Source organism: Notolepis coatsorum (genome assembly GCF_963971535.1).
Source record: "Notolepis coatsorum genome assembly, chromosome: 2".
Lineage (NCBI taxonomy): Eukaryota > Metazoa > Chordata > Actinopteri > Aulopiformes > Paralepididae > Notolepis > Notolepis coatsorum.
This window is the reverse complement of record NC_140166.1, coordinates 205363904-205385671: the sequence shown is the minus strand read 5'-3', so window position 1 is coordinate 205385671 and position 21768 is coordinate 205363904. Positions and strand designations below refer to the sequence as shown.

Below are 21768 nucleotides of genomic sequence, written 5' to 3'. Positions count from 1 at the left end.
CTAGACTGGATTCTTCAGTGTAACCTGAGTGACAGCTAAACAAGCCCTGTGATGCTGTGTGACACACACACACACACACACACTTTTCCATCACACCACGGTCTGGGCCAACAGAGGTTATTTCTGGTGTACTGGGGTACGGAATGGAAGCTACCCGTTACCTAACGGGTACAATCTAGAGATGAGGCTGGGGATGTCGCCATATGGATTTCTCCATATTGCAATATTTCATAAAAACAAAACAATTCAGACATCTCGCCGCCGTATGTATATTTCTCTCCCAACCACCCACCCCCTCCTAATGTACAGTCCCCTCCCCATCATATGTATATATACTCTGTCAGGATCTATGGGTAACAGTACTGTATATTTGAATACAGACACAGATGTATCAGTACTAAATACCTGTATGTCCCTATGCCATAAATGTCATGTATGTTGAGTATGTCATAAATGTCAATATGAATTGAAAATGGGGGACCCTGATGTAAACAAGACAAACGTCTTTCTCTGGTCTGCATCCCCTTAACAATTGTGTGTATTGAGACGTACTGTATTGTACCCATTCTGCAATCTGTTAAATAAAGTTCTCATTCATTCATTCATTCACTAGTCAATGAAACAACTGCGCGCTCTAATGTTCATCGTGTTTAGTAAAGGGTTGTTCTAATGTATTGTGCATCTTTTTTAATTAAATCAACAGAGCCTTTGATTGTATGATAAGGTTTCCCATTGTACCTGTACACCGTATTACAGATTATGTTAATCTGCAAAAAGAAAATAATCATTCATTCTTAAAGATTAGCGATGGAGATTATGGCAGTAATGTGACCCTGCTATTACTGTGACTGTGATATTACGTGTGAAATGAGCAACTGAATGTATGGAATTAGACTACAACTAGCTTCTCTGCAATATTGAGTACCTTGAGCTCAATGACTATGTAACACTAACCCATCCATTCTACATTGCACACACATCCACACTCACTAAACATTGACCTTTAACATTCACTTTAAACACTACACCATATCTTATCTATTTAATATTTATTACTAAAGGATTTGCACTACATCTCTACCTCATTTTTGCATTTTGTACTGTCGTTTTGTATAGTATAGTGTATAGTGTTTGGTCTTTATTAGTGTGGGTGACCTGGCAAAGCCAGGTTGCCACCCACATTATAGTAATCTATACTCTTTTTTATTTATTTATTCTTTATTCCACCGATTTTGCAAACAACTCCTGCCAGAGCGTTCGTGCCCCATACACGTGAAAGGTATCAAAACGACCGGCTTGCTCCAACTCACGGCGCTATTGCTTTTCGGAAAGTTTCACCGCACCGTTTGGCTACAAATCGACTTTAAACGTGAAAATTTCTGTCCCATTGGAAATGAATGGCAAGTTAGAGTGGAGGTGGTGAAATAAATTTTTTTCCACCACCTTGGGTAAATTGCGACAGTGATCTCAATTTTGGACGTAGAAAAAAAACACATCAAAATGATGACACGGCTGTCGGCTCGCTCACAAAAGAAAAATAAATGGAATTGGACATTTCTATCTCAACTGATGACCATTTCTTTGAAGGTTCTCCTCCCAATGGACACCAATGTGTTCCCACTCTAAGAATAGGCTGGTTTTATCGCTTTTCCCCCCTTGTGTTCTGATCGTCACCGCGGCCACAATTGTCGACGGAATGCCACAATATCGCACACAACCCTTCACATACTCCTTGAAGTGCTCATCTGAAAGTAAAAAAACTTCATCTCTTATCGTTTGCTTTTAATCATCGTGAGAATGCAGTCATGCGTCTGCCCTCATTGAAATACATTCAAAGTGAAAATGCATAGTCATTCGTGATTGCATCAGCCTAAAAGGTGTGTGGCTCATGGCTCAAGGGTACAGCTGACCTGCCAATGACCTCTCATGGAGTTAACCCTTAATCGCCCCTCTGTGTAGCAGTACTGAATTGCTTGACAGCGCCCTCTGTCTTGCGGGTTGTGTCATTGTACTCAGTAGGGATGTGCTCTCTCATTGGTCTATGTTGACCCATTGTACTCTGTAGGGATATCCCCTTTCATTGGTCGATGTTGACCACTCCCCCGATCCTTAGACCACGCCCCATTAGGCCACACCCCCTCAGTGTATCTCTTGAACCGTTTGTCGTCGAGACTTGCGGGTTGTGCCATTGGACTCGGTAGGGATATCCTCTTTCATTGGTCAATGTTGACCACTCCCCTGATCCTTAGACCACGCCCCATTAGGCCACACCCCATTAGTCCCGAACATTTTTAAAAACTCAGAAAAGTCAGACAATTTTTAAAAACTCTGAAAAGTTTAATACGTTTTTTTGTTTGTCATAGACTCGTGAGAGACCCTCTTCCGTTGGCCGGCGGTGCACAGGCGTCACCCACACTTTCACAATTTCCCCCGCGCGGAATTGTCTAGTTCCTTTTACTTTTTTCTTTTACTGTATGAGCCCACAATCTCAGGGGGCTCATACAGAACCAAGCATTTCACTGTAATGTACATGTACCTTATATGTGACAAATAAAACAAAACTTGGAACTTGAAACTTGGCATCAACATGAAGGAGTGGTGCTATCCGACCACAGAAAGGCAAAAACATGCTACAATTCCATGCTACAATTCCACTCGCTATTTTTGATGTGTGCATGCACTCACAGAGGACACCGTATACCGTTAACAGCTTCACAAAAAGCCAGACTAAGGCCAGAGAACTCACCACACACGGTTCAGTCAAGTTACAACCGATCAAACAAGCGATAAACGATTGTGGGGCAGCAAACCACGCATCAACACCAAACACCCTGAACTTTCCGTACACTACCCTTGAGGTGCAGTACAGTACATTGAGGTGCAGTACACTACCCTTGAGGTGCAGTACACTACACTTGAGGTACAGTACACTACACTTGAGGTGCAGTACACTACAGTTGAGGTGCAGTACAGTACACTACACTTGAGGTGCAGTACACTACACTTGAGGTGCAGTACAGTACACTACACTTGAGGTACAGTACAGTACACTACACTTGAGGTACAGTACACTACACTTGAGGTGCAGTATACTACACTTGAGGTGCAGTACAGTACACTACAGTTGAGGTGCAGTACACTACAGTTGAGGTGCAGTACAGTACCCTTGAGGTGCAGTACACTACAGTTGAGGTACAGTACACTACCCTTGAGGTGCAGTACACTACAGTTGAGGTGCAGTACACTAAAGTTGAGGTGCAGTACACTAAAGTTGAGGTGCAGTACACTACACTTGAGGTGCAGTACACTACACTTGAGGTACAGTACACTACACTTGAAGTGCAGTACAGTACACTACACTTGAGGTGCAGTACAGTACACTACACTTGAGGTGCAGTACAGTACACTACACTTGAGGTGCAGTACAGTACACTACACTTGAGGTGCAGTACAGTACACTACACTTGAGGTGCAGTACAGTACACTGTACTGTGCAGTAGGGGTGTAAATGATACAAGTTTTACAAATTAGATAAGAATCCGATATTTTAAGAATGTTCCTTCCTGTGCCTCTGGACAGTATTTGTGAATGTGTCTCAGTCTCAGTCCCAGAAATCAGAGAGAGAACCCTCCACATTCCAATCAGTGATGTCAAATCCGGGGCTGCACCACAGATAATGAATGGGGTTCCGACAGTACATCAGATCTCAGATTTTACATCACAGTGACATCACCGATTGGAGGGATCTCTTTCTGATTCCTAGCTTCAGGGGAGAATGGTGCATGCTAACAAATACTGACTTAACTGTCCTGGGGCTCAGGAAGAACATAATGGAATTAGTTAAAATGGGTGGCATTCCCCTTTAATGCATGTATTCATACATACAGAGCTCTAATTATAGATTATATATATACTACATAGCTTAGTTTGGCTCATACAAAGAAAATGAGCCTTAATGCTATTATGCTAATAGAAGTAGCCATACCATTACACCAGTTAAACATTATACTAATAGAAGAAGCCATACCACCAGTTAAACATTATGTTAATAGAAGTAGCCATACCATTCCACCAGTTAAACTGAGGAGAGGAAATGAGACCTAGGGCAGAGAAGTAGGACAATCGTTGATACAGTTTAACATTGATAGACTGAATTGAAGGTCCTTTTTTCTTTTTGATTCTGTATCGAGATGGTTACACCCCTACTATCTGGTACACTGTAGACTGTAACAGACAATGAATGAGGCATCAAACCATGCTTCACCATCAAGAGACGGGTCACTCCAGGAAGAGGGAAAAACACACAACACGCTAGAATCTACACAAACGCAGTGATGGAGTCACTCTGTGTTATGATGATAGGAAGCAAATCAATAGAATATAACGTGTCCATTTGTACATACAGTGGACGACCTCCAAGCACAAAAGCTACGTCCGTCGGGTAAAGGGTCAACCTCTGTCACCTCCTAAAAAGTCACATGGCAAAAGAAACAAACAAAACAAAAAAAAAAACATGACAGACTGAGAGACAAGTAAGGCTAGGATTGTGTCATTATTTCAGATAGCATTTCCAAAATAAAATAAAAAAGGATTACATATGAAAAGTGGGGTTTGCCTAATCTTAATATGGATTTGGCTTCAGTGTGAAATGTTATTACAAATCTAAAAAGATCTACTCCTTGTTATTAGACCAGGGTCTCCACATCCAACAAGCTGTTCAGAATGATTGCCCTTGGGGATGTCACAAGCGATGAATTAGCTTTGGTTAATGAAATAGCTGTGCCTCTAGGAGCCAGGAACACTGTTTACCTAGTGTACTTCCCCGTTCCTACATGCTTTTGACTCAGCCAGGCAGCGGAGGAAATAATTCACTTAACATTTTGGTCTGTTAAACACACCAAAGATGTGTCCAATACAAGGGTGGAAAGAGATGCTAGAATTACATTTAGACTAGTTTCTTTATTAAATCATTAGAATTACATGTAGACTAGTTTCTTTAATACATCATTAGAATTACATTTAGACTAGTTTCTTTAATACATCATTAGAATTACATTTAGACTAGTTTCTTTAATACATCATTAGAATTACATTTAGACTAGTTTCTTTAATAAATCATTAGAATTACATGTATAGTTTCTTTACCAAAAAGAAAAACACATGTTCCACAGATTCAAGGCAGTCGTATGAAATAGCTGAAAAGATACAATATGTCCCCTTTAAAAACACATCATTAATATCTGCCTCCTCAGAGTGCACTGCCATGCCACTCTATAAATAGTCACATACCCATACGGGGCAACACACACAAAAAACACACACACACACACACACACATACCCACACACACACACACACACACACACAGCCCCCATTCCTCCAGTGCACTCACCAGATACCATACATAGTGGAACCTACTGAAGATCTTCATATCTGAGAGACAACTATGTTTCCGAGTGCCGACAGTAAGAGCCTGCTACCTCCTATTGTTCTAACGAAGCAGCTCATTGACAGTCCCTGTCACACTAGAAGACAAGCCCCCACCACCCCTTCTCTCTGTGTGTGTGTGTGTGTGTGTGTGTGTGTGTGTGTGTGTGTGTGTGTGTGTGGTCGCTGTTGTCAATTCTCGTCACCGGCTCCATCTGAGCCGGGCCCCTCCTACTTATGCGACTTCGAGCGAAGGTCACTGGTGTGTGTGTTGGTGTGTGTGTTGGGGTGTGTGTGTGTGTGTGATTGCCACTCTGGGGTTAGAATAACCAACTGGTCCGTGCAGAGGAGCTCTGGCATCAAACATTTATACAGCCTGTTTAAGAGCTGCACTGACTCAGCTTTTCCCTCCTTGTCTCACGTGTGTGTGTGTGTGTGTGTGTGTGTGTGTGTGTGTGTGTGTGTTCTGTACACACTACTGTACATCTTTCCAGTTGAAAGGCAACCAGTCAAATTCAAAGCCCTTTTAAAGCGAACGTCCTCAAGATAGGAGACCGATAATCCTTCACACTTGAAGCCTTCCTCTCTTTCTCTCTCTTTCCCTCTCTTTCCTTCTCTCCATCCCTCTCTCTCTCTCTCTTCCTGCAGGGAGCGCGCTGTGACACCATAATGCCCTCTGGCCATTACCTTGGCTCCTGAATAATTCACACAGGCAGATAGGAGGCATACTAAACCCACCTGCAGGACCCCCGAGACGTCTCACGAGGACAGACAAGTGGTAAAGAGAGCAGAGTCTCACTACCGCACCACAGCGGACGTTCTGAGTGGAGCGACCCAACGAGACGGGAGGTCTCACCGCGGCACGGTTTCAACGTCGCAAACGACCGGCGCTTCGCTGCGGCTAAAAAACATGCACTAAAATCAACACGGGTGACGCATGCGATGATAAGACACGTGGGCCGCGCTGTTACGCGTCGGTCCGGTCGCCTCGCTCAGATGGTCTGTTACATCGCCGTGACGACGTTTCTACCCCGACATGCAGATGAGGGACGGAGACGAGAACCAGGTGGGAAGAAGGAGGAAGAGAGGCTTACCTGCAGAGCAGCCTGGAAGGAGAGAGAGAGAGCGAGAGAGAAGAACAAGAGCTGTGGTTAGGACCGCTGAAGACACAACACAGCCACACGAGAGAGGATGAAAAGAGAGTGAGAGACGGAGGGGGGAGGGGGGGAGGATGGAGAGAGAGAGAGAGAGAGAGAGAGAGAGGGGGAAACATAAAAATAGCATCAAGTGAAATGGAAGGGGTAGAGAGGATGGGAGGGCTGGGGGTTAGAAATACGGGCACTCAAGGATGAGCGAAAGTTGGCAAGGGTGCTTGTACCGGCTGTCTAGAGAGAGAGATACTAAGAGAGAGAGAGAGAGGGGAAAGAATGAGAGAGTAAGAATGAGAGAGAGAGAGAATGAGAGACAGGGAGAGTGAGAGAGAGCACAACTATGGTACCATTTATGACACACAGAAAAGAAACAAAGACAGGCATACACACTAAAGGAATGCAAAGGACAGACAATGAAAAAAGGACAGGAAGAGGTCATCACATTCAGGACAATTCCACCTTTATTATTTTACTTTTAACAAGAACAATGTGAGGGAAGCTTTGTAGGGCTGCCACAGGAGACGATCATATGGAAGAATCTGAAGGGTTACAATAGTTATTATATGATTGTGCAAACTGAACCAAAGCCAATTTATCATTCTTTCAAGTGGATGACAACAGGTCTCTGTTCTATTCTACACTAGGACAGCAGAGGTAGGTGTGGTTTCAGGAGCGTCCATTCTTATGGTAGATTATGGTTTAACTGGTCAGATCAGGGTGGAAAATGCTGGCCAACTTTGTCTGTGGCTGTGAAGCTCGTCCACTCTGGAGATGTATTGTACATTGTGATTTTTTAGTCCACGGTATCATATGGACGCTCAGTACCGTGATATTTTCCACAGTGCTATTCCCAGGCCATTAAACTTCCTTCCACTGCCACACTACAGAAGGTTAACCCTTTACTATCACACTACCGACGGTACTACCGGTACTGTGTCAACCTCCTAGCAGTAACTAATCCATACCAAATTAAATTTTGTGTTATATGATAATTGTGTACTTATTGTGTTGACTTATTGTGTAGCACCTTAACTTTGTTATTTTGATAACTGTGTACTTTACTATGTAGCACCTTAAAAGGTTGAGTTCGTAATCTTGTTGTACTTGTATACTGACAATAAAGAGACCATTCTATTCTATACAGTCCGTTTGCTTTCTATTTATTTTCTACATTGTTCACTTAAGAGAATCCTGTAAGAATTTGCATTTCCTATTGATTCTCTGTTCAAAATTCTAATCTTTTCATGGCTGAATGAAAAACAAACGGAAAGTAAACTGTTTTACTAATACCGAGGTGCTTTCTCCATCATAGTTTTCACTCTCAAAAAAACCTGCCCTGCTGGGGGTTCTGGTCCCGGTGACGACCCACCCAACACTGTGGCCTGGAAGAGGAGGCAGCGCAGTGAAGTCAAACTCTAAGCTTCCGCCAGCCTTCAATAATGAATGGGTGAGCTCAGCCTCTGGATGGTCACCTGACACGCCGGGTGTGGTGGACACTAGTGCCGCACTGAGAACCGGTGAACACTGCCGGATGAACAATTCATCCAAATGTACCGGTAATCAATATATGCAATACGGCCTAGGGCAATATAAAAAATTGCAAGAGGCTGCGATATTTGTTAAGAGATGTCCTGGCCTACAAATAATTTTCTACATACTTATAGATACAGGTACAGATCCCAGCAAAAATCACACCATGATCATTTTCATATGTTTTTCAATGACAATTTTAATAATGACGCAAAAACTATTATTCCCTCTAAATTATATTGCAATAGATAGATTGCACTTAGATATATTTTTTTTAATCATTCAGCCCTCCTGGATGACGTTGACAAAACATTGTAGGTAAACAGTCAAAAGAAATCGATAGTATTTTATAGATTAACTCCCTTAACACTTTCAGTGCCACGGACGACATATCTCGTTTTATTAGGCCCCCCACTGAGTGCCCACGACGACAAATATAGTTTTATTTGTTTATTAGCGATCTGATTTCATATTTCATCAACCTAGTCTCCCGTTGGTACAGCAGCTCCTCCAGCAGCTCAGAATGGAAAAAAGCGCCCCCTATCGTCTATCCCTGTGTAACTGCAGGTCAGTCGCTTAGACTGACCTGGGATCTGTAGATATGTAAAGGCGGAGCCAGTTGGTTCCTTGTGCTGGCAAGCTGTCTGCTCAACATGGAAGTCATCGCGGGACGGGAATCAGCCTGGAATGTATATTCACAGTAGCCAATACTCAATCAATAAGCGTGATCGATATTTGGAATGGCGATCAGGAATTGGAATGATCTTTTTAGAGAACATCTGATCTGAGGTAAGGAATCTATTTTACCAGTCTTGGGATAATCAGAGTTGTATTTGCTGAGATCTCAGCGTTTGCCCTATGTGTGTGTGTGTGTGTGTGTGTGTGTGTGTGCGCGCGATCGCTGATGAGGAAATAAGAGAATTGATTTTTCAACTTGCGTCTCTAGCGTGCATACGTACACATATACTATCGATAATCTAGCGTTTATTTGAAAACGATTCATAAATAGGCCGAAAAATGACTTTTTGTGTATTCTAAAATATTCCAGTAAACGTCTTTTATCATGGAATCTTTATATTTTCCTTGAAAACGAGGGCTTTTCAAAATGCTATAAAACGAAAATGAACCGATAAAAAAACAATCCGCTTCGACAATGTTGACTGGAAAACTAGTCATTGATAAGTGACGGGCAGATTAGACACATAAATTAAAACATAGATTAGGCATTTTTAACGCTAATATTGAAGTGGATGGTGGGCATTCAACCGGTAAATCAAGGTTAAGCAAGGGCTCTGAAAGTGTTAAAGGCAGGGTACTCTACTCTAAATTTGATTGGTCACTGACAAAAATAGCTTGAGGTTTGATTGATGACTCAATAATTCCAAGTTTTTCCATTAGGTTTGACCAATTGCTTCATTAATTTACCAATTAACTTTTCTATTAAATTCTTGTAGTGAGGAAGTTCTATAACTGGGTATGGTTCTGGGTGGGGAGAGGGACATGTGGAAGAAGTCTGTTAAAGAATATCTATCTGTACATGGACTTGCTGCTTCCTCTGTGCCTAGGAAATGTGAGTACAGTGTACAGTGTTGGACACCTGCTTTGGGGGTGATGTACTGTTATTGTTATTGGCATTTACCTCCTTCTGAAACGAATGTGGCCTTAGAGGAAATAGACAAACTGATGTCATCATACCTCTTGTGAATTAATTATTCTGGGTGACCTACATTGGGATGGTCTGGGAACTCCTATTAGGTTAAAAGAACTGTGTCTTGCGTTAAATTGATCTCCACTGATTCCCTATCCAACAAGGCCTACAGAAAATCTAAATCCACTTGTACAAACAAACAGACCACTTAAATACCCATCTAGTGGAGTGTTAGTGATTATTGCCCAATTGTGTGTGTCAGAACTGCCAGAGGCCATAAATAGCAGGAAGCGAAACTTTTGATTTGTATCATTGCTGACAGAGAAAATCTGCACAATTCTTGATGCCAGATCTACTGATGATCCAACAGATCACATGTTGCATTTCAACCAATTGCGGAATAGGTGCATTAGTATAATTTTGTCTGAGAAATACTCCTAACATTAGTGTTCATACACTTCAGGGTTGTCAAACTCAAATTGTAGAAACGTTAGGAATGTAGTTAGATAATGGTGTGGAACACCTTTCTAAAAAGTTTAAAGTAAAAACTGGTTTTGTATAGAAAGAAACAAATCCTGCTTTTCTACTGCCAGTAGGAAGACCATTGTACAATCAACAATGATGTCTGTATTTGATTATGGTGACGTTCTGTACACGCATGCCTCTCCCTCCACCTTAACCCTTTGGTTGCCGAAAACGGAGATCTACGTTTCTGTGGCCCAGCGGTTGAGTGCCGTTCACATAGATCTACGTTTCAGTTTCGTTATTTCTTTTATTCGCTATTGCCATTCATAATCCATCGAGGCATGTCCATGTCTTTTACCACGCTTTTTGTAAACTTTATGTACATTATACCGGTTATGTCTTATTCTTATTACTTGTATTATTGCACAAATTGCCTCCTAACGCCTTGCGGCCGGTATTGCACATCATTGGAATCCCTCTGGCTGGGGCTGTGCATCGATTTAAGAAGTCCGGTCCGGGTTTTCCTTATTGGGCATGGGGAGCGGTTAGAACACACAGTTTGGAGACACTGGATCACCGTGGATTCATGTGTTTTGGTTGATACACATTGGAAAGACGACCACAATCAATATTTGGAATGGCGATCAGGAATTGGATTATTCTTTTTGCAGTACATCAGAGACCAGGTAAGGACTCTATATTACCAATCTTGCGTTGATCTGATATTTCTCCCCCCGCGATTGCTCTGTGTCTGTGTAGTGTGTGTGTGTGTGTTGTGTACCGTTGGTCACATCATGGCACGGATGAGCACGCAGCTCCAAGCCCCCTTTCATGCGTGCATGGTGAAAGATAATACCGATAATCTAGCGTTGATTTCAGATTGATTGTTGATCCAAGCGAGGAATGGCAACGGGTTTACTGAATTCCAATAAAACTGCGTTTTCACGTCTTTTCCTGGGATTACTCAGAATCACTCAAACTATACTCATATTCACCACGGTACAAAACGGAAATGTACGGATGAAAAAATTATCAGTTTTTTGCATGTTGACTGGAAGAAACTCACTGACAATCGAAAATGTTATTAGATCCATAGCTATAATATTTAATATAGTTTTTAGCACTGCAAACACACCATTCTCCCCATTGAATAGAACGCTGGCACTGACGGCCCACAGTGCCCCCTGCTGCCTGGCATTCAAAGTGTTAAAACCCCTCCATGTTGTGTAGCATAGCGCACTGCATTATCACTGGAGATACATTTCTCACTCACCATTGTATTGTATATGAAAAGGTGTGATGGCCTTCTTTAACTGAGAGAAGGGACTTGCATTGTATTTTTATTTATCTCTAAGGCTCTGCTTATGGAACTTCCCCATTATCTCTGCTCTTTGATTGCTTTTAAATGCAGCATATATGGTACTAGGTCACATGATTACTTAGCTTTAGATTACATTTACAGACTGGTTTTAAATATTATGCCCCACGTACAAATGGAATGAACTACAGAAAAAACCTTAGAACATTTCATTCCGTTAGAAGATGTTAACGTTTTGAACTCTGATATTTTAGATATAGCTTGTACTTGTTTCCTTTGATCTACATGTTTGTTGATAATAATAATAATAATAATAATAATAATAATAATAATAATAATAATAATAATAATAATAATTAATAACATTTATATAGCGTTTTTCTAGAACCCAAAGCGCTCCCGACAATGTAGGGTGGAAATTGCCTCCTTCACCACCACTGGTAGCACCCAACCTTGGGCTAGGCAGGCTCAATGGCTGCCATACGCACACATCACACTACACAATGGCTGAACGGCTCATGAGACAGGGATTGATATCAGCCAATTAAGGGGGAGGGATGATTAGGTGGCCTTGATGTCAGAGACCTGATGGGAATTTGGCCAGGAACGTCGGGGAACCCCCTACTCTTTGCGATACCCTGGGTTTAGAGTCTCATCCGAAGGACGGCACTTGCAGCTGTTTGGTGTCCCTATCACCGTAACAGGGGCATTGTTACGGACTAGTCCAGAGGACAGAGTGCTCCCTGCTGGACAACAACACCACTTTCCGACAACAGCCTTGACCGGGGCTCGAACCGGTGATCTTCCGAACATGAGTCCGGAGCTCTACTCATGTTCCACTGAATCTTTGTCTGAACTGTAATTGTTTGTCCGATGTGTTTTTTTATATGTCTATTGTACACAGGTCTCCTTAGGTCTCCTTTGAAAAATAGATATCGGTCTCAAGGTGCTTACCCGTTTAAATAAGACAAAAATAATTAAAATAAGTGAACATCTAGCCGTGGGGTAGAAGGTAAGTCTGCTCATATCCCAGCAGAGCTCTTCTTCTTATGGGAACAGGCTGCAATAACAGAGGATCTATTGACCATCAGCTTACTGTTTAGGACTGGAGTGACCCAGAACAAATACACAGAGGGTGGGTGTGTGTTTGTGTCAAGTAGCCAGGCAGAAAAGAAAGCCTGGAAAGATGAGGGGAAAACCATGGGATTATGAGGGGAAATCGTGTGTGTGTGTGTGTGTGTGTGTGTCAAGTGGCCAGGCAGAAAAGAAAGCCTTGAAAGATGAGGGGAAAACCATGGGATTATGAGGGGCAATCATGTGTGTGTGTGTGTGTGTGTGTGTGTGTGTGTGTGTGTGTGTGTGTGTATCAAGTGGCCAGGCAGAAAAGAAAGCCTGGAAAGATGAGGGGAAAACCATGGGATTAATGAGGGACAATCGTGTGTGTGTGTGTGTGTGTGTGTGTGTGTGTGTGTGTGTGTGTGTGTGTGTGTGTGTGTGTGTGTGTGTGTGTGTGTGTGTGTGTGTGTGTGTGTGTACCTTCTGCTGTATGGTAGAGTGTTTCTGCTCCATGTCCCTCTTCTCTTTGGCGGCGTCCACCACCAGCTGGTCCAACTGTCAGAGACAGAACCACTGATTAGCCAAGCTCATCAAACCACCTGCTGTGGCGCACACACACACACACACACACACACACACACACACACACATCAATCAGGTCAAACCTAAATAAGATTCTCTCTTCTCATCGCCCAACATTTTCATAAAGGATTAGATGGATTGCTCTAAGGCTGTAGATCTTCATACCATTGCATTGCATCTCTACATACATGCAAATGCAAGGAGATGAGGAGAGAGAGAGACACTTATACACTCCATCTAACACTACCAAGGAACCTAATAACACATGAGAAGGTTGGTTGGACCTCGCTGATGGAGAGGCGCAACAAACACTGGTATTTGTTCATTTTTAAGGCTCTTATTGGTAAGCTACTTTCTTATTACTACATAATTATTGGAATAGAATTTTGTAACCTATGGAACACGTTTTAGTGACTGGCTGGCCTTAAGGTCCCCTGAGTTTGCTCGGAAATCTGCATTTTGCTATGATGTGCCTCTAGCTCATGGAAAGCTTGAGATTCTCCCCTCTGTTGCAGAGTTTAAAACCTTGATCTCCACTCCAACCTTTGTCAATCAAGTTGTAATTGATTTGTTATCCTTACTTTTGTCTCGCCTTGTTGTCTTATTGTTTTTTTTTTTATCCACTTTTTCTCCCATCCCAATTTTCATATCGTCCAATTCAACCCTCCCCTGTCTTCGAACGTTGTTTCTTGCATCCCACAAGCCGGCTGCAATGTGGACTAAGTCATACATAGCACGAGTCCCTTCCGATACTCGAGGTAACAGCTGTTGCATCCTTTCACCCGCGCGGCTCGATCTTTCAGCGTCGGGTCTGGGCTTTGGAGGGGCCCCGCCCCCGTCGCTTCTTGATTCTACTGCGCAGGCGCACCAACCGACCTGTAGGAGTCGCTGTCCACAACGCCCGATCCCCACCCTTCAGTTTCCCTCCCCGTAATACGGCCAATGTGTATTACTGTGGACGACCAGCTAAACTGAAAGCAATGTGGAGAGCGGGGCTCGAACAGGAGGCATCCTGTTCGAGCTCAGTCTTCAGCATTCGTAGCCGCCGTCTTGTTGTCTTATTGTTATGATTTTATATGCTGTGTGATTTTGATGTGCCTTTTTTTGCGCTCATTTCAGTATAGTATACACTCAACGTGACTGTAAAAGAGGGGAACCTCAGTTGCCTTTCGAGTTTGAATACAAGCTTTGAAATTAAATGAAATATCCTATACTTCATTTAACAACCCTCTACTATCGCTGAGAAAGGTGTGCATGGATGCTTATTTCCCGCTCCGATTCGGACACATAAATGCGTCTGGTAGATAAACAACAGTTCTCTCTCTCTCTCTTGTAGGGAAGATGGATTCTACCAGCGAAGCGTCATCATGTGTGAAATTGGATTGCGGGTGATTGATTCTCCCCTTCTCTCCGCCGGTTAAGGAAAGAAAATAGAACACAAGGGTTCCTTTTAGAGGAGAAAAAAAAAGACACTCCAAATCGAGGGACTTGGAGTGCTGGAGGTCATCGGGTGATGTGAGCATGCGAGTGGGTCTGTGTATGTGTCTTTGGGAGATTCTAGCGTGTGCCCGGGATGGTTTTCTGCCACAGAATGACCCAGATCAGCACATAAAGCCAGACAGATCACCATCGGCTTAAAATGACACTGAAGGAAATGGGCAGGAAAGCACGTGAACAAAGGCTGAAGTACGAGTCTATTCGCTCTTATTGAAGTTTTAAATTGATCAATTACATTTATACAGTGGGTTTCTAGAAGTCAAAGCCGCTTTACAGGGGTGACGGTAGTGAGACAAACAACAGACAAGAGTAACAAACACACAAGGATGGAGGGGGCAGAAGGCAGGGGCAGGGCAGCATGTTAGTGGTGGAGAAGAGATGGGTCTTGAGGCGGGGTTGTGAAAACTGGGAGACTAGAGTCTCTAATGTCTTAGGGAGAGAGTTCCAGAGCCGGGGAGCTGCCCTGGAGAAGATAGCTGGTCGCTATGAGTTCCAGAGCCGGGGAGCTGCTCACGTCTCCCCCGGCATTTCCTGGATGACAGTGTGGCCAGCTGGGCAATAGCGACCATGATAGGTTTACAGGATTAGTTGCATCACAGTCTCTGATGTTGAGTACAGAGAAGCCCCCCGTCCTCCGTCCAGTGGAAGAATGTGAAGATGGCAAAATAACAATCAGTAAGTACTAGGGATGGGTACCGAATTCGGTACTTTTGAGGTACCGAACCGAAACACGTCGGTACTGCCGAGTATCGAATCAAGTGAGATACAAAAAAAATAAAAAATAAAAAATTACCTTTTCTTTTTCTTTTACTTTTTTATTTTCATGTCAACGTTCACACGCACAATATATGCTTACCTAGGATTTGACTTGATTCAACAACAAAACAGTCGGAGCAATGGCAAGCCGAAAACTGTCGAAATTGTAGTTATTTGAAGTTTGGATTTTTTTTTTCACGACTGAGGTAGGTAAATTAAATTTCTTGAGACTAAAGTACAGAAAAAAGGTATCGTTGGGTACCGGTATCGATTCACAGGTACCGGTATCGGTTCAAATGTGAAAGGTACCCATCCCTAGTAAGTACTAAGTCATGCCTCCAAGAGGAGTAGTTAACTGTTGGTGTTGGAGCGGAGGGGACCTTTAAACCTAAATCAATATAGGATCAATGGAGGGGGCCTCAATTAAGATAGTCATGTTCATTGACAATGCACAGCCTCTACTGCAAGGCTTCTATGAGTGAATTCCACTACAGCCTCTAATGCAAGGCTTCTCCTAGGAGTGAATTCCACTACAGCCTCTAATGCAAGGCTTCTCCTACGAGTGAATTCCACTACAGCCTCTAATGCAAGGCTTCTCCTACGAGTGAAACTACACAAACTTACAGTACAAGGAACATCCATTCCCATCACTTCATCAGCTCCCTCAAAAGCCATTTAGAAAGCAACATCAGAAGACAAAAATCAAGACATTACAAATTAAAACACGCTCTTCTTCACATACTGGTCAACTCCCAATAACAAAGACATGTGTAGACTAGCCTACTACAGCAATTTAATAGAATAAGGGTGTTTAAACCAGGATGCAATACAGCGGTGTACCGAGCTGAGGTCAGATCCATCCCCTGTGCAGGCGCCACACTCATATTACTCAGTAATGTGACAAAGGACCGGCTCGGGATGAAGTGCAGAGTGTTTTGTATTAACGACACCTCCATTTCAATGAGCGCATCTGTCCAACTACTTTGGTCACCCCAGGTGGGACCATCTAAAAACACTATTGTTCTTTAACCGCTCATTTGATATGAAATATCCTGAAATTAAAAGCGGCCGAGAGTCTCGACTTCCATCGTCGTGTCATTTCATATCCACGCTGCCCAGACACTGCTCTGCAGCTCAGCTCAGTGTCTTCAGGAAAGGCAGTCTTTTTGTTTTGCTTAGGGAGGATGTGGGCGGGCGGTGGAGCGGCCAGCTGATATCATCAGATGGGAAATGTTTTCTCCCCTAACGCCGCCCCCCCACCCAATCCCTTCACAACAACCGGTCTGATCTAGTCTCGGCTGTATCTCTCTGTATCTTTCCACAGTGTGTGTGTGTGTGTGTCTCTCCTGGCCTCACACATCTTATCCAACTCATTGTACAACATCTGAGGATGTCAGGTTTTGGTTTTGTAGCGTCTGTCTCTATCCCTCCATGTGATCCCAGTGCATGTGACCGTGATGATGAACCGGTGATTAATTCATTCAAACAGACGGAGGCGCTCGTTATTCAGCCCCAAGCGGCGTCACGGAAGGATGAGTTTTACCATCCTTGTTTTACCGTCCTCCTTCATATGTCATCCAGCAAATGTCAAATCTTCTTGATAGATTTATTTGTGGCAGTCCACCGTATTATTATACCAAACAGCATTCCTGAACTTGACAACAACACCACCACCACCAGCGCTTCAGTCTTCTCTACTGCCAACTGTGTCCGAGGTGAGAATGAAACACACTCAATATCAATATGGACTTAATTACACTGGACTAGGGCTGACTCCTATTAGTCGACTAATCGGTCGAAAGGAGCCGTAGTCGACTGGCCAACCTCTGTCGAATATATAATTAAAAAAAAATTAAAATAAAACGTTTTTATCATTCTTTCCAAAAGAAAAGAGGCCTAGAAGCGTGGCTAACGCTAATGGCACGCATACCAGAGGCTAACTGCCTACGAAAACAGGCACAGAGGCACTGAAAGAGGATTTCACCCATCTATGAACACACTAGACTAGACAAATATCAAGATGTATCCATCAGTGGACCAATTACATGCTTTTGCAGAGGACAAGAAGCCTTCAGTCGACTCCTTCAGACATTAAGCACCCCCCACAGCCCAAATGGAATGATACAAAAATGTAAAAAAATAGTCGACTAACAGCAAATGTTGGCCAATCATAGTCGACCATCCAAATCCTTAGTCGGGGACAGCCCTATACTGGACTCTAGAAAGGATGACTTGAGCAGAACAGAAGAATGTCCGCACTTGCAAAAAAAATCCAACTATATTGCTGCTTTTCACGCAGCAGCCAAATAAACGGACGTTTTGACACTCAGGCTTCTCCGGCATTTTGTATATGTTCAGCTCATATTAGGGCCAGACAGATGGGTTCAGCTTATATTATTAGCTTCTTACCAATATTCACCATAATGGCAATGATAGACAATAGAGAACTCTTGTGTTTAAAGTAGTCTTGTGTTTTTGTTTCCGTTTTGCAGACATCTCTTAACATTTGTCTTATTTTAAAACATTACATTTGTTTTTTCCAAATAAAGAAAAAACTAGGAAACATGTATTTGTCATACTGTCTTAATAAAATAGTAGATCAGCAGAACTATTGTTAATGTTAAAATGTAACCTCTCAGATATCGTATCGGAGCCAAACAGCCAGCCCAGCCTGCCAGCTCCTATCCCGTGAGAAACCGCAGCGTGACTACATTAGTCTCAGTCCTCCGTCTACATGGTAAAGCTGCCAGTGGCCTGGTGTTAAACCAGCGGTGACAGACCTGTTGACAGCTCCTCCACACCTCCCTGCAAAGCCTCTCCATCTTCTTCAGCTTCATGGTGGAGGTAGAGAGAAACCAGCTCGCTGCCCTCCCTCTTGATCTTCCTCTCTTTCTGTTCTCCCTCTCTCTCCCGTTTGAACCTCGGCACGGCGGGGCTTATGATCCACTCTTCTTCTCCCAAACTTCAGAAGTCCACCCTTGATCTCTCTCGAGCCCCCAGCTAGTAGCTCCGATTTGTTTTTCCAAAGCTGGTGATCTTCTTTCCGTCGCTCTTTCTCACACTCCTCGGTTCGTTTCATATGATCCTTCAGCTGACTTTACACCCTGTGAGTCCCAGCAGAGAGAAAACCCTTTTCCAGCCCTCTGGCTTCCTCATTCCTCATTCATCCTCCTCCTCCTCCTGCCCTCCTCTGCCTGCTATGATAATAATCATCATACAGTCATGTTTGGTCCCTCCGTTAGACCCTCCCCTGGCTCAGAGAAAGCATCGCTTTATCACAGTCAACAAAAACACACACACACAGAATTGAGATGGTAATAGACTAACGCATACAGCTACACATAAGCAAATATACCTGCAACAGCATACCACAGCTGAAAGGTCAACACACACAAACACAGAATTGAGATGACAGTAGATATACAAGACATACATAGTACATACATATACAAGGCCCATACAAGATAGAAACAAGCAAATACCGGTATGCACACTCACACACACACACAGAAGATAACAGCAACTCACACAGAGAAGCAAGATGTCAGCCGGAGGTCAAGGCAGGAGGCCAAAGTCTAGCTTGCCCCACCTGGAGCCAGTGTAAACTAGGGCACAGTCTGTGTACAGGACTGAGACGAAACAATGCCTCTAACCCCAGCTGAACCCTTTGGTTTGGCAGGTACTGAATATATGTATATCCTCTTCTGTACAGCAAAATTATATTTGTTTACAAATGGCCATGCATTGGTAATGTAAACCGAACACACATACAATTCTCAAAATAGCTTCATGTTTGTTTTTTATCCAGGGACAACATTATGAGAATGTTATTTGTCTGTCCCTATAGCGATGTGTGTGTGTGTGTGTGTGTGTGTGTGTGTGTGTGTGTGTGTGTGTGTGTAGGATCAGTGGGAAGGTTGAGTGAGGGTGATACCCCTTATTGTTCTGTCAGACAAAAACTGTCCGTAGGTGTGAAAAGGTCAAGCCTGTGTTAACTTGACCCTGCAGGTCGAGCCTGTGGGTTTAAAAAGGTCAGTAAGTGTCCTGCAGGCCTTTACCTGTCCCCCCAGCTGTTTCATAAGAGGCTGCAGTTCACTGAAGAGGTCGTAGCCTTGGTGGAAGAAGGTCAGGTGGGCGTACATGAAGGACAACATCTGTGGAAGAGAGAGAGAGACGTTGAGAAGACACAGGTACTGTGTGAAACCACAGGGACCAATATGGCCACGGAGGCAGCGATTCCTCTGTGCTCAAAGAGGTTACCCCTTGCGATAATTACATCATCCACTTATCATATATGATATATGGACATGAACTCTGTCATATTAGCTGACCTCGATATTGCCCATTTACATGTGTGTTTGTTGCGTTGCTTCTGTCCTGTCCTCCATACATAATGCAGTAGACAGCGGCAGTGAACCAGGTGACGCTATTTTTCTCTGGTTTTCCTCGACGACGGCATGATTCCAGCAAGAGAGTTTGGAAGGATAGATGGACTTGGTTTCAAAGCCACCTTCCACAGCTCTGGTGTGGGAACATTGGGTTTAAGCCGAATGAGAGAGAGTCCATTAACACAAGCCGATGTTACGGTGATAATACATTTTATATCGAGGTTTGGTTAACAAGTGGTAACGAAAAGTGTCAGTACATCTAAAACCTAAAAGCTCATCTAAAACATAACCAGCACATCCATTTTTCAGAGTGGCGAACAAAAAACACAGTTGGAGATGAGATTTTTTAAATGTACATACCGTACTTTTCGGACTATAAGCCGCGGCTTTTTCCCCCATTTTTCGACCCTGCGGCTTATATAACGGTGCGGCTTATATGTGGACGAAACCCGAAAATCGAAATATTGCTTTTTTTACTGCAGTGAAATGTTATTTATCTGTTTCCTTATTTGCTAAACTTAATACAAATGAGTTAATTCTTGTTATTTGTCCGACAGTATTGTGTCCCAATGGGAGTCATTCTCTGTAGAGGTGGGAACTTAAAGCTCAATATAAGAACGGCCATGCACCACCACCCACAGAATCGAGAAAGAGCAATCAATCTGTCAATCCTTTCCGTGTCCGGGCCGGGTGAAGTTTCCCGTGTTGAGTCAAATTAAGCCGCAGTCTCCACTCCTTACATATGGTAATTAAACATTAAAACACATGCGGCTTATAGTCCAGTGCGGCTTATATATGTACACATCATTCAATTTAGCTGCTGCGGCTTATAGTCAGGTGCGGCTTATAGTGCGAAAAGTACGGTACATTCAGAAAAAATTTGAGATGCTAGTTTTTCCCGGCTCCTCAACCGTAGTACACAACGTATATTCTATCTATACAAACTATAACTATAAACTAGATAAGCTATAAATAAACTATAAACCACAAACTAAAACTATACTAAACTTATATTCTATCTATACAGCTTATTTTCTGAAGCATGCCGTGTTTTGTGGCTAGAAGATAATGTTAAACGGCATGGGAATATGAGGATGGACTGATGTTGACGCTGGCTTTGCCTAGGAGACCTATCAGCTTCATTGATCGGAAGCGAACTATCCTACTTGTGTTCACTAACGAACTTTGATGCATGACTGATTGATTTTTAGAGAACTTAACGTTGTCCGTGTGAATATCTGGACCCTGCAGCAGCTTGTGACCGTCACCAATCACCATTAGAACCCCCCTTTATCAGCCACGCAATGTTATCTCATGACATCCACACAACTATTTTCATGAAAGAAACCACCATGTTGTAGTGTGGACATGGAAGAGGACGTAGAATGCTCTAGTTATTTTATTTAACTTTTTACATTTTGTCCCACTGGCCATCTAAGGTTACAGTACTACCAATGCGTGTGAGAATAAACACAAGACTGACATTTTCCTGAATGTAGCCGCCTGGTTACCCCAATAATTTAGCTGGAAATAAGTAATAGGGGCTTAAGTCACATGGTTCCTACACACATTCCGTTTCAGAGGTCTAGACTTTCTCCAGAAATATTACAGTCAAAGTTGATTGTGATGTATGCTGTGGCTGCATGGGCGATATGAGCGTCAACCAGGCCATATCACCATGACTACAGCTGAGGATTATTCTTCACAACAACAGCTATCGCAATGTGAAATCACAGTGGATCCATGACTGCATCAAATGTCAAATGTAGAGTTAGTCTTTTCAGTCATACCAGGACATCATTTTTCTCCAAGACCTGGAAATGATCAAATAACATTTTCCGTACAGATATTCCAGAGCTGCTGAGAAACCCTGTAGCTAAGACTTTGCATATTCTAAAGAATTAAAAGTACATTTTATTAAAAGTTTGAAAGGGTTAAGCTATTATATTA

The 21768-nt window shown here is 43.0% G+C and overlaps 1 protein-coding gene across 3 annotated transcripts in view; it reads right to left on the bottom strand.

The window, feature by feature from the left end:
* Positions 1-21768, bottom strand: part of LOC311224192 (arf-GAP with coiled-coil, ANK repeat and PH domain-containing protein 2-like) — a 77895-nt gene that overhangs the window by 21538 nt on the left and 34589 nt on the right. For 2 of the 3 annotated variants that reach the window (XM_084309070.1, XM_084309071.1), the window contains exons 8-10: positions 19489-19584; positions 13076-13150; positions 4404-4466 (exon numbers count right to left, since the gene is read on the bottom strand). In XM_084309070.1, the coding sequence (XP_084165196.1) occupies positions 4404-4466; positions 13076-13150; positions 19489-19584 (234 nt within the window). The remainder of the gene's footprint in view (positions 1-4403; positions 4467-13075; positions 13151-19488; positions 19585-21768) is intronic. The other variant, XM_084309072.1, reaches the window with a different exon arrangement.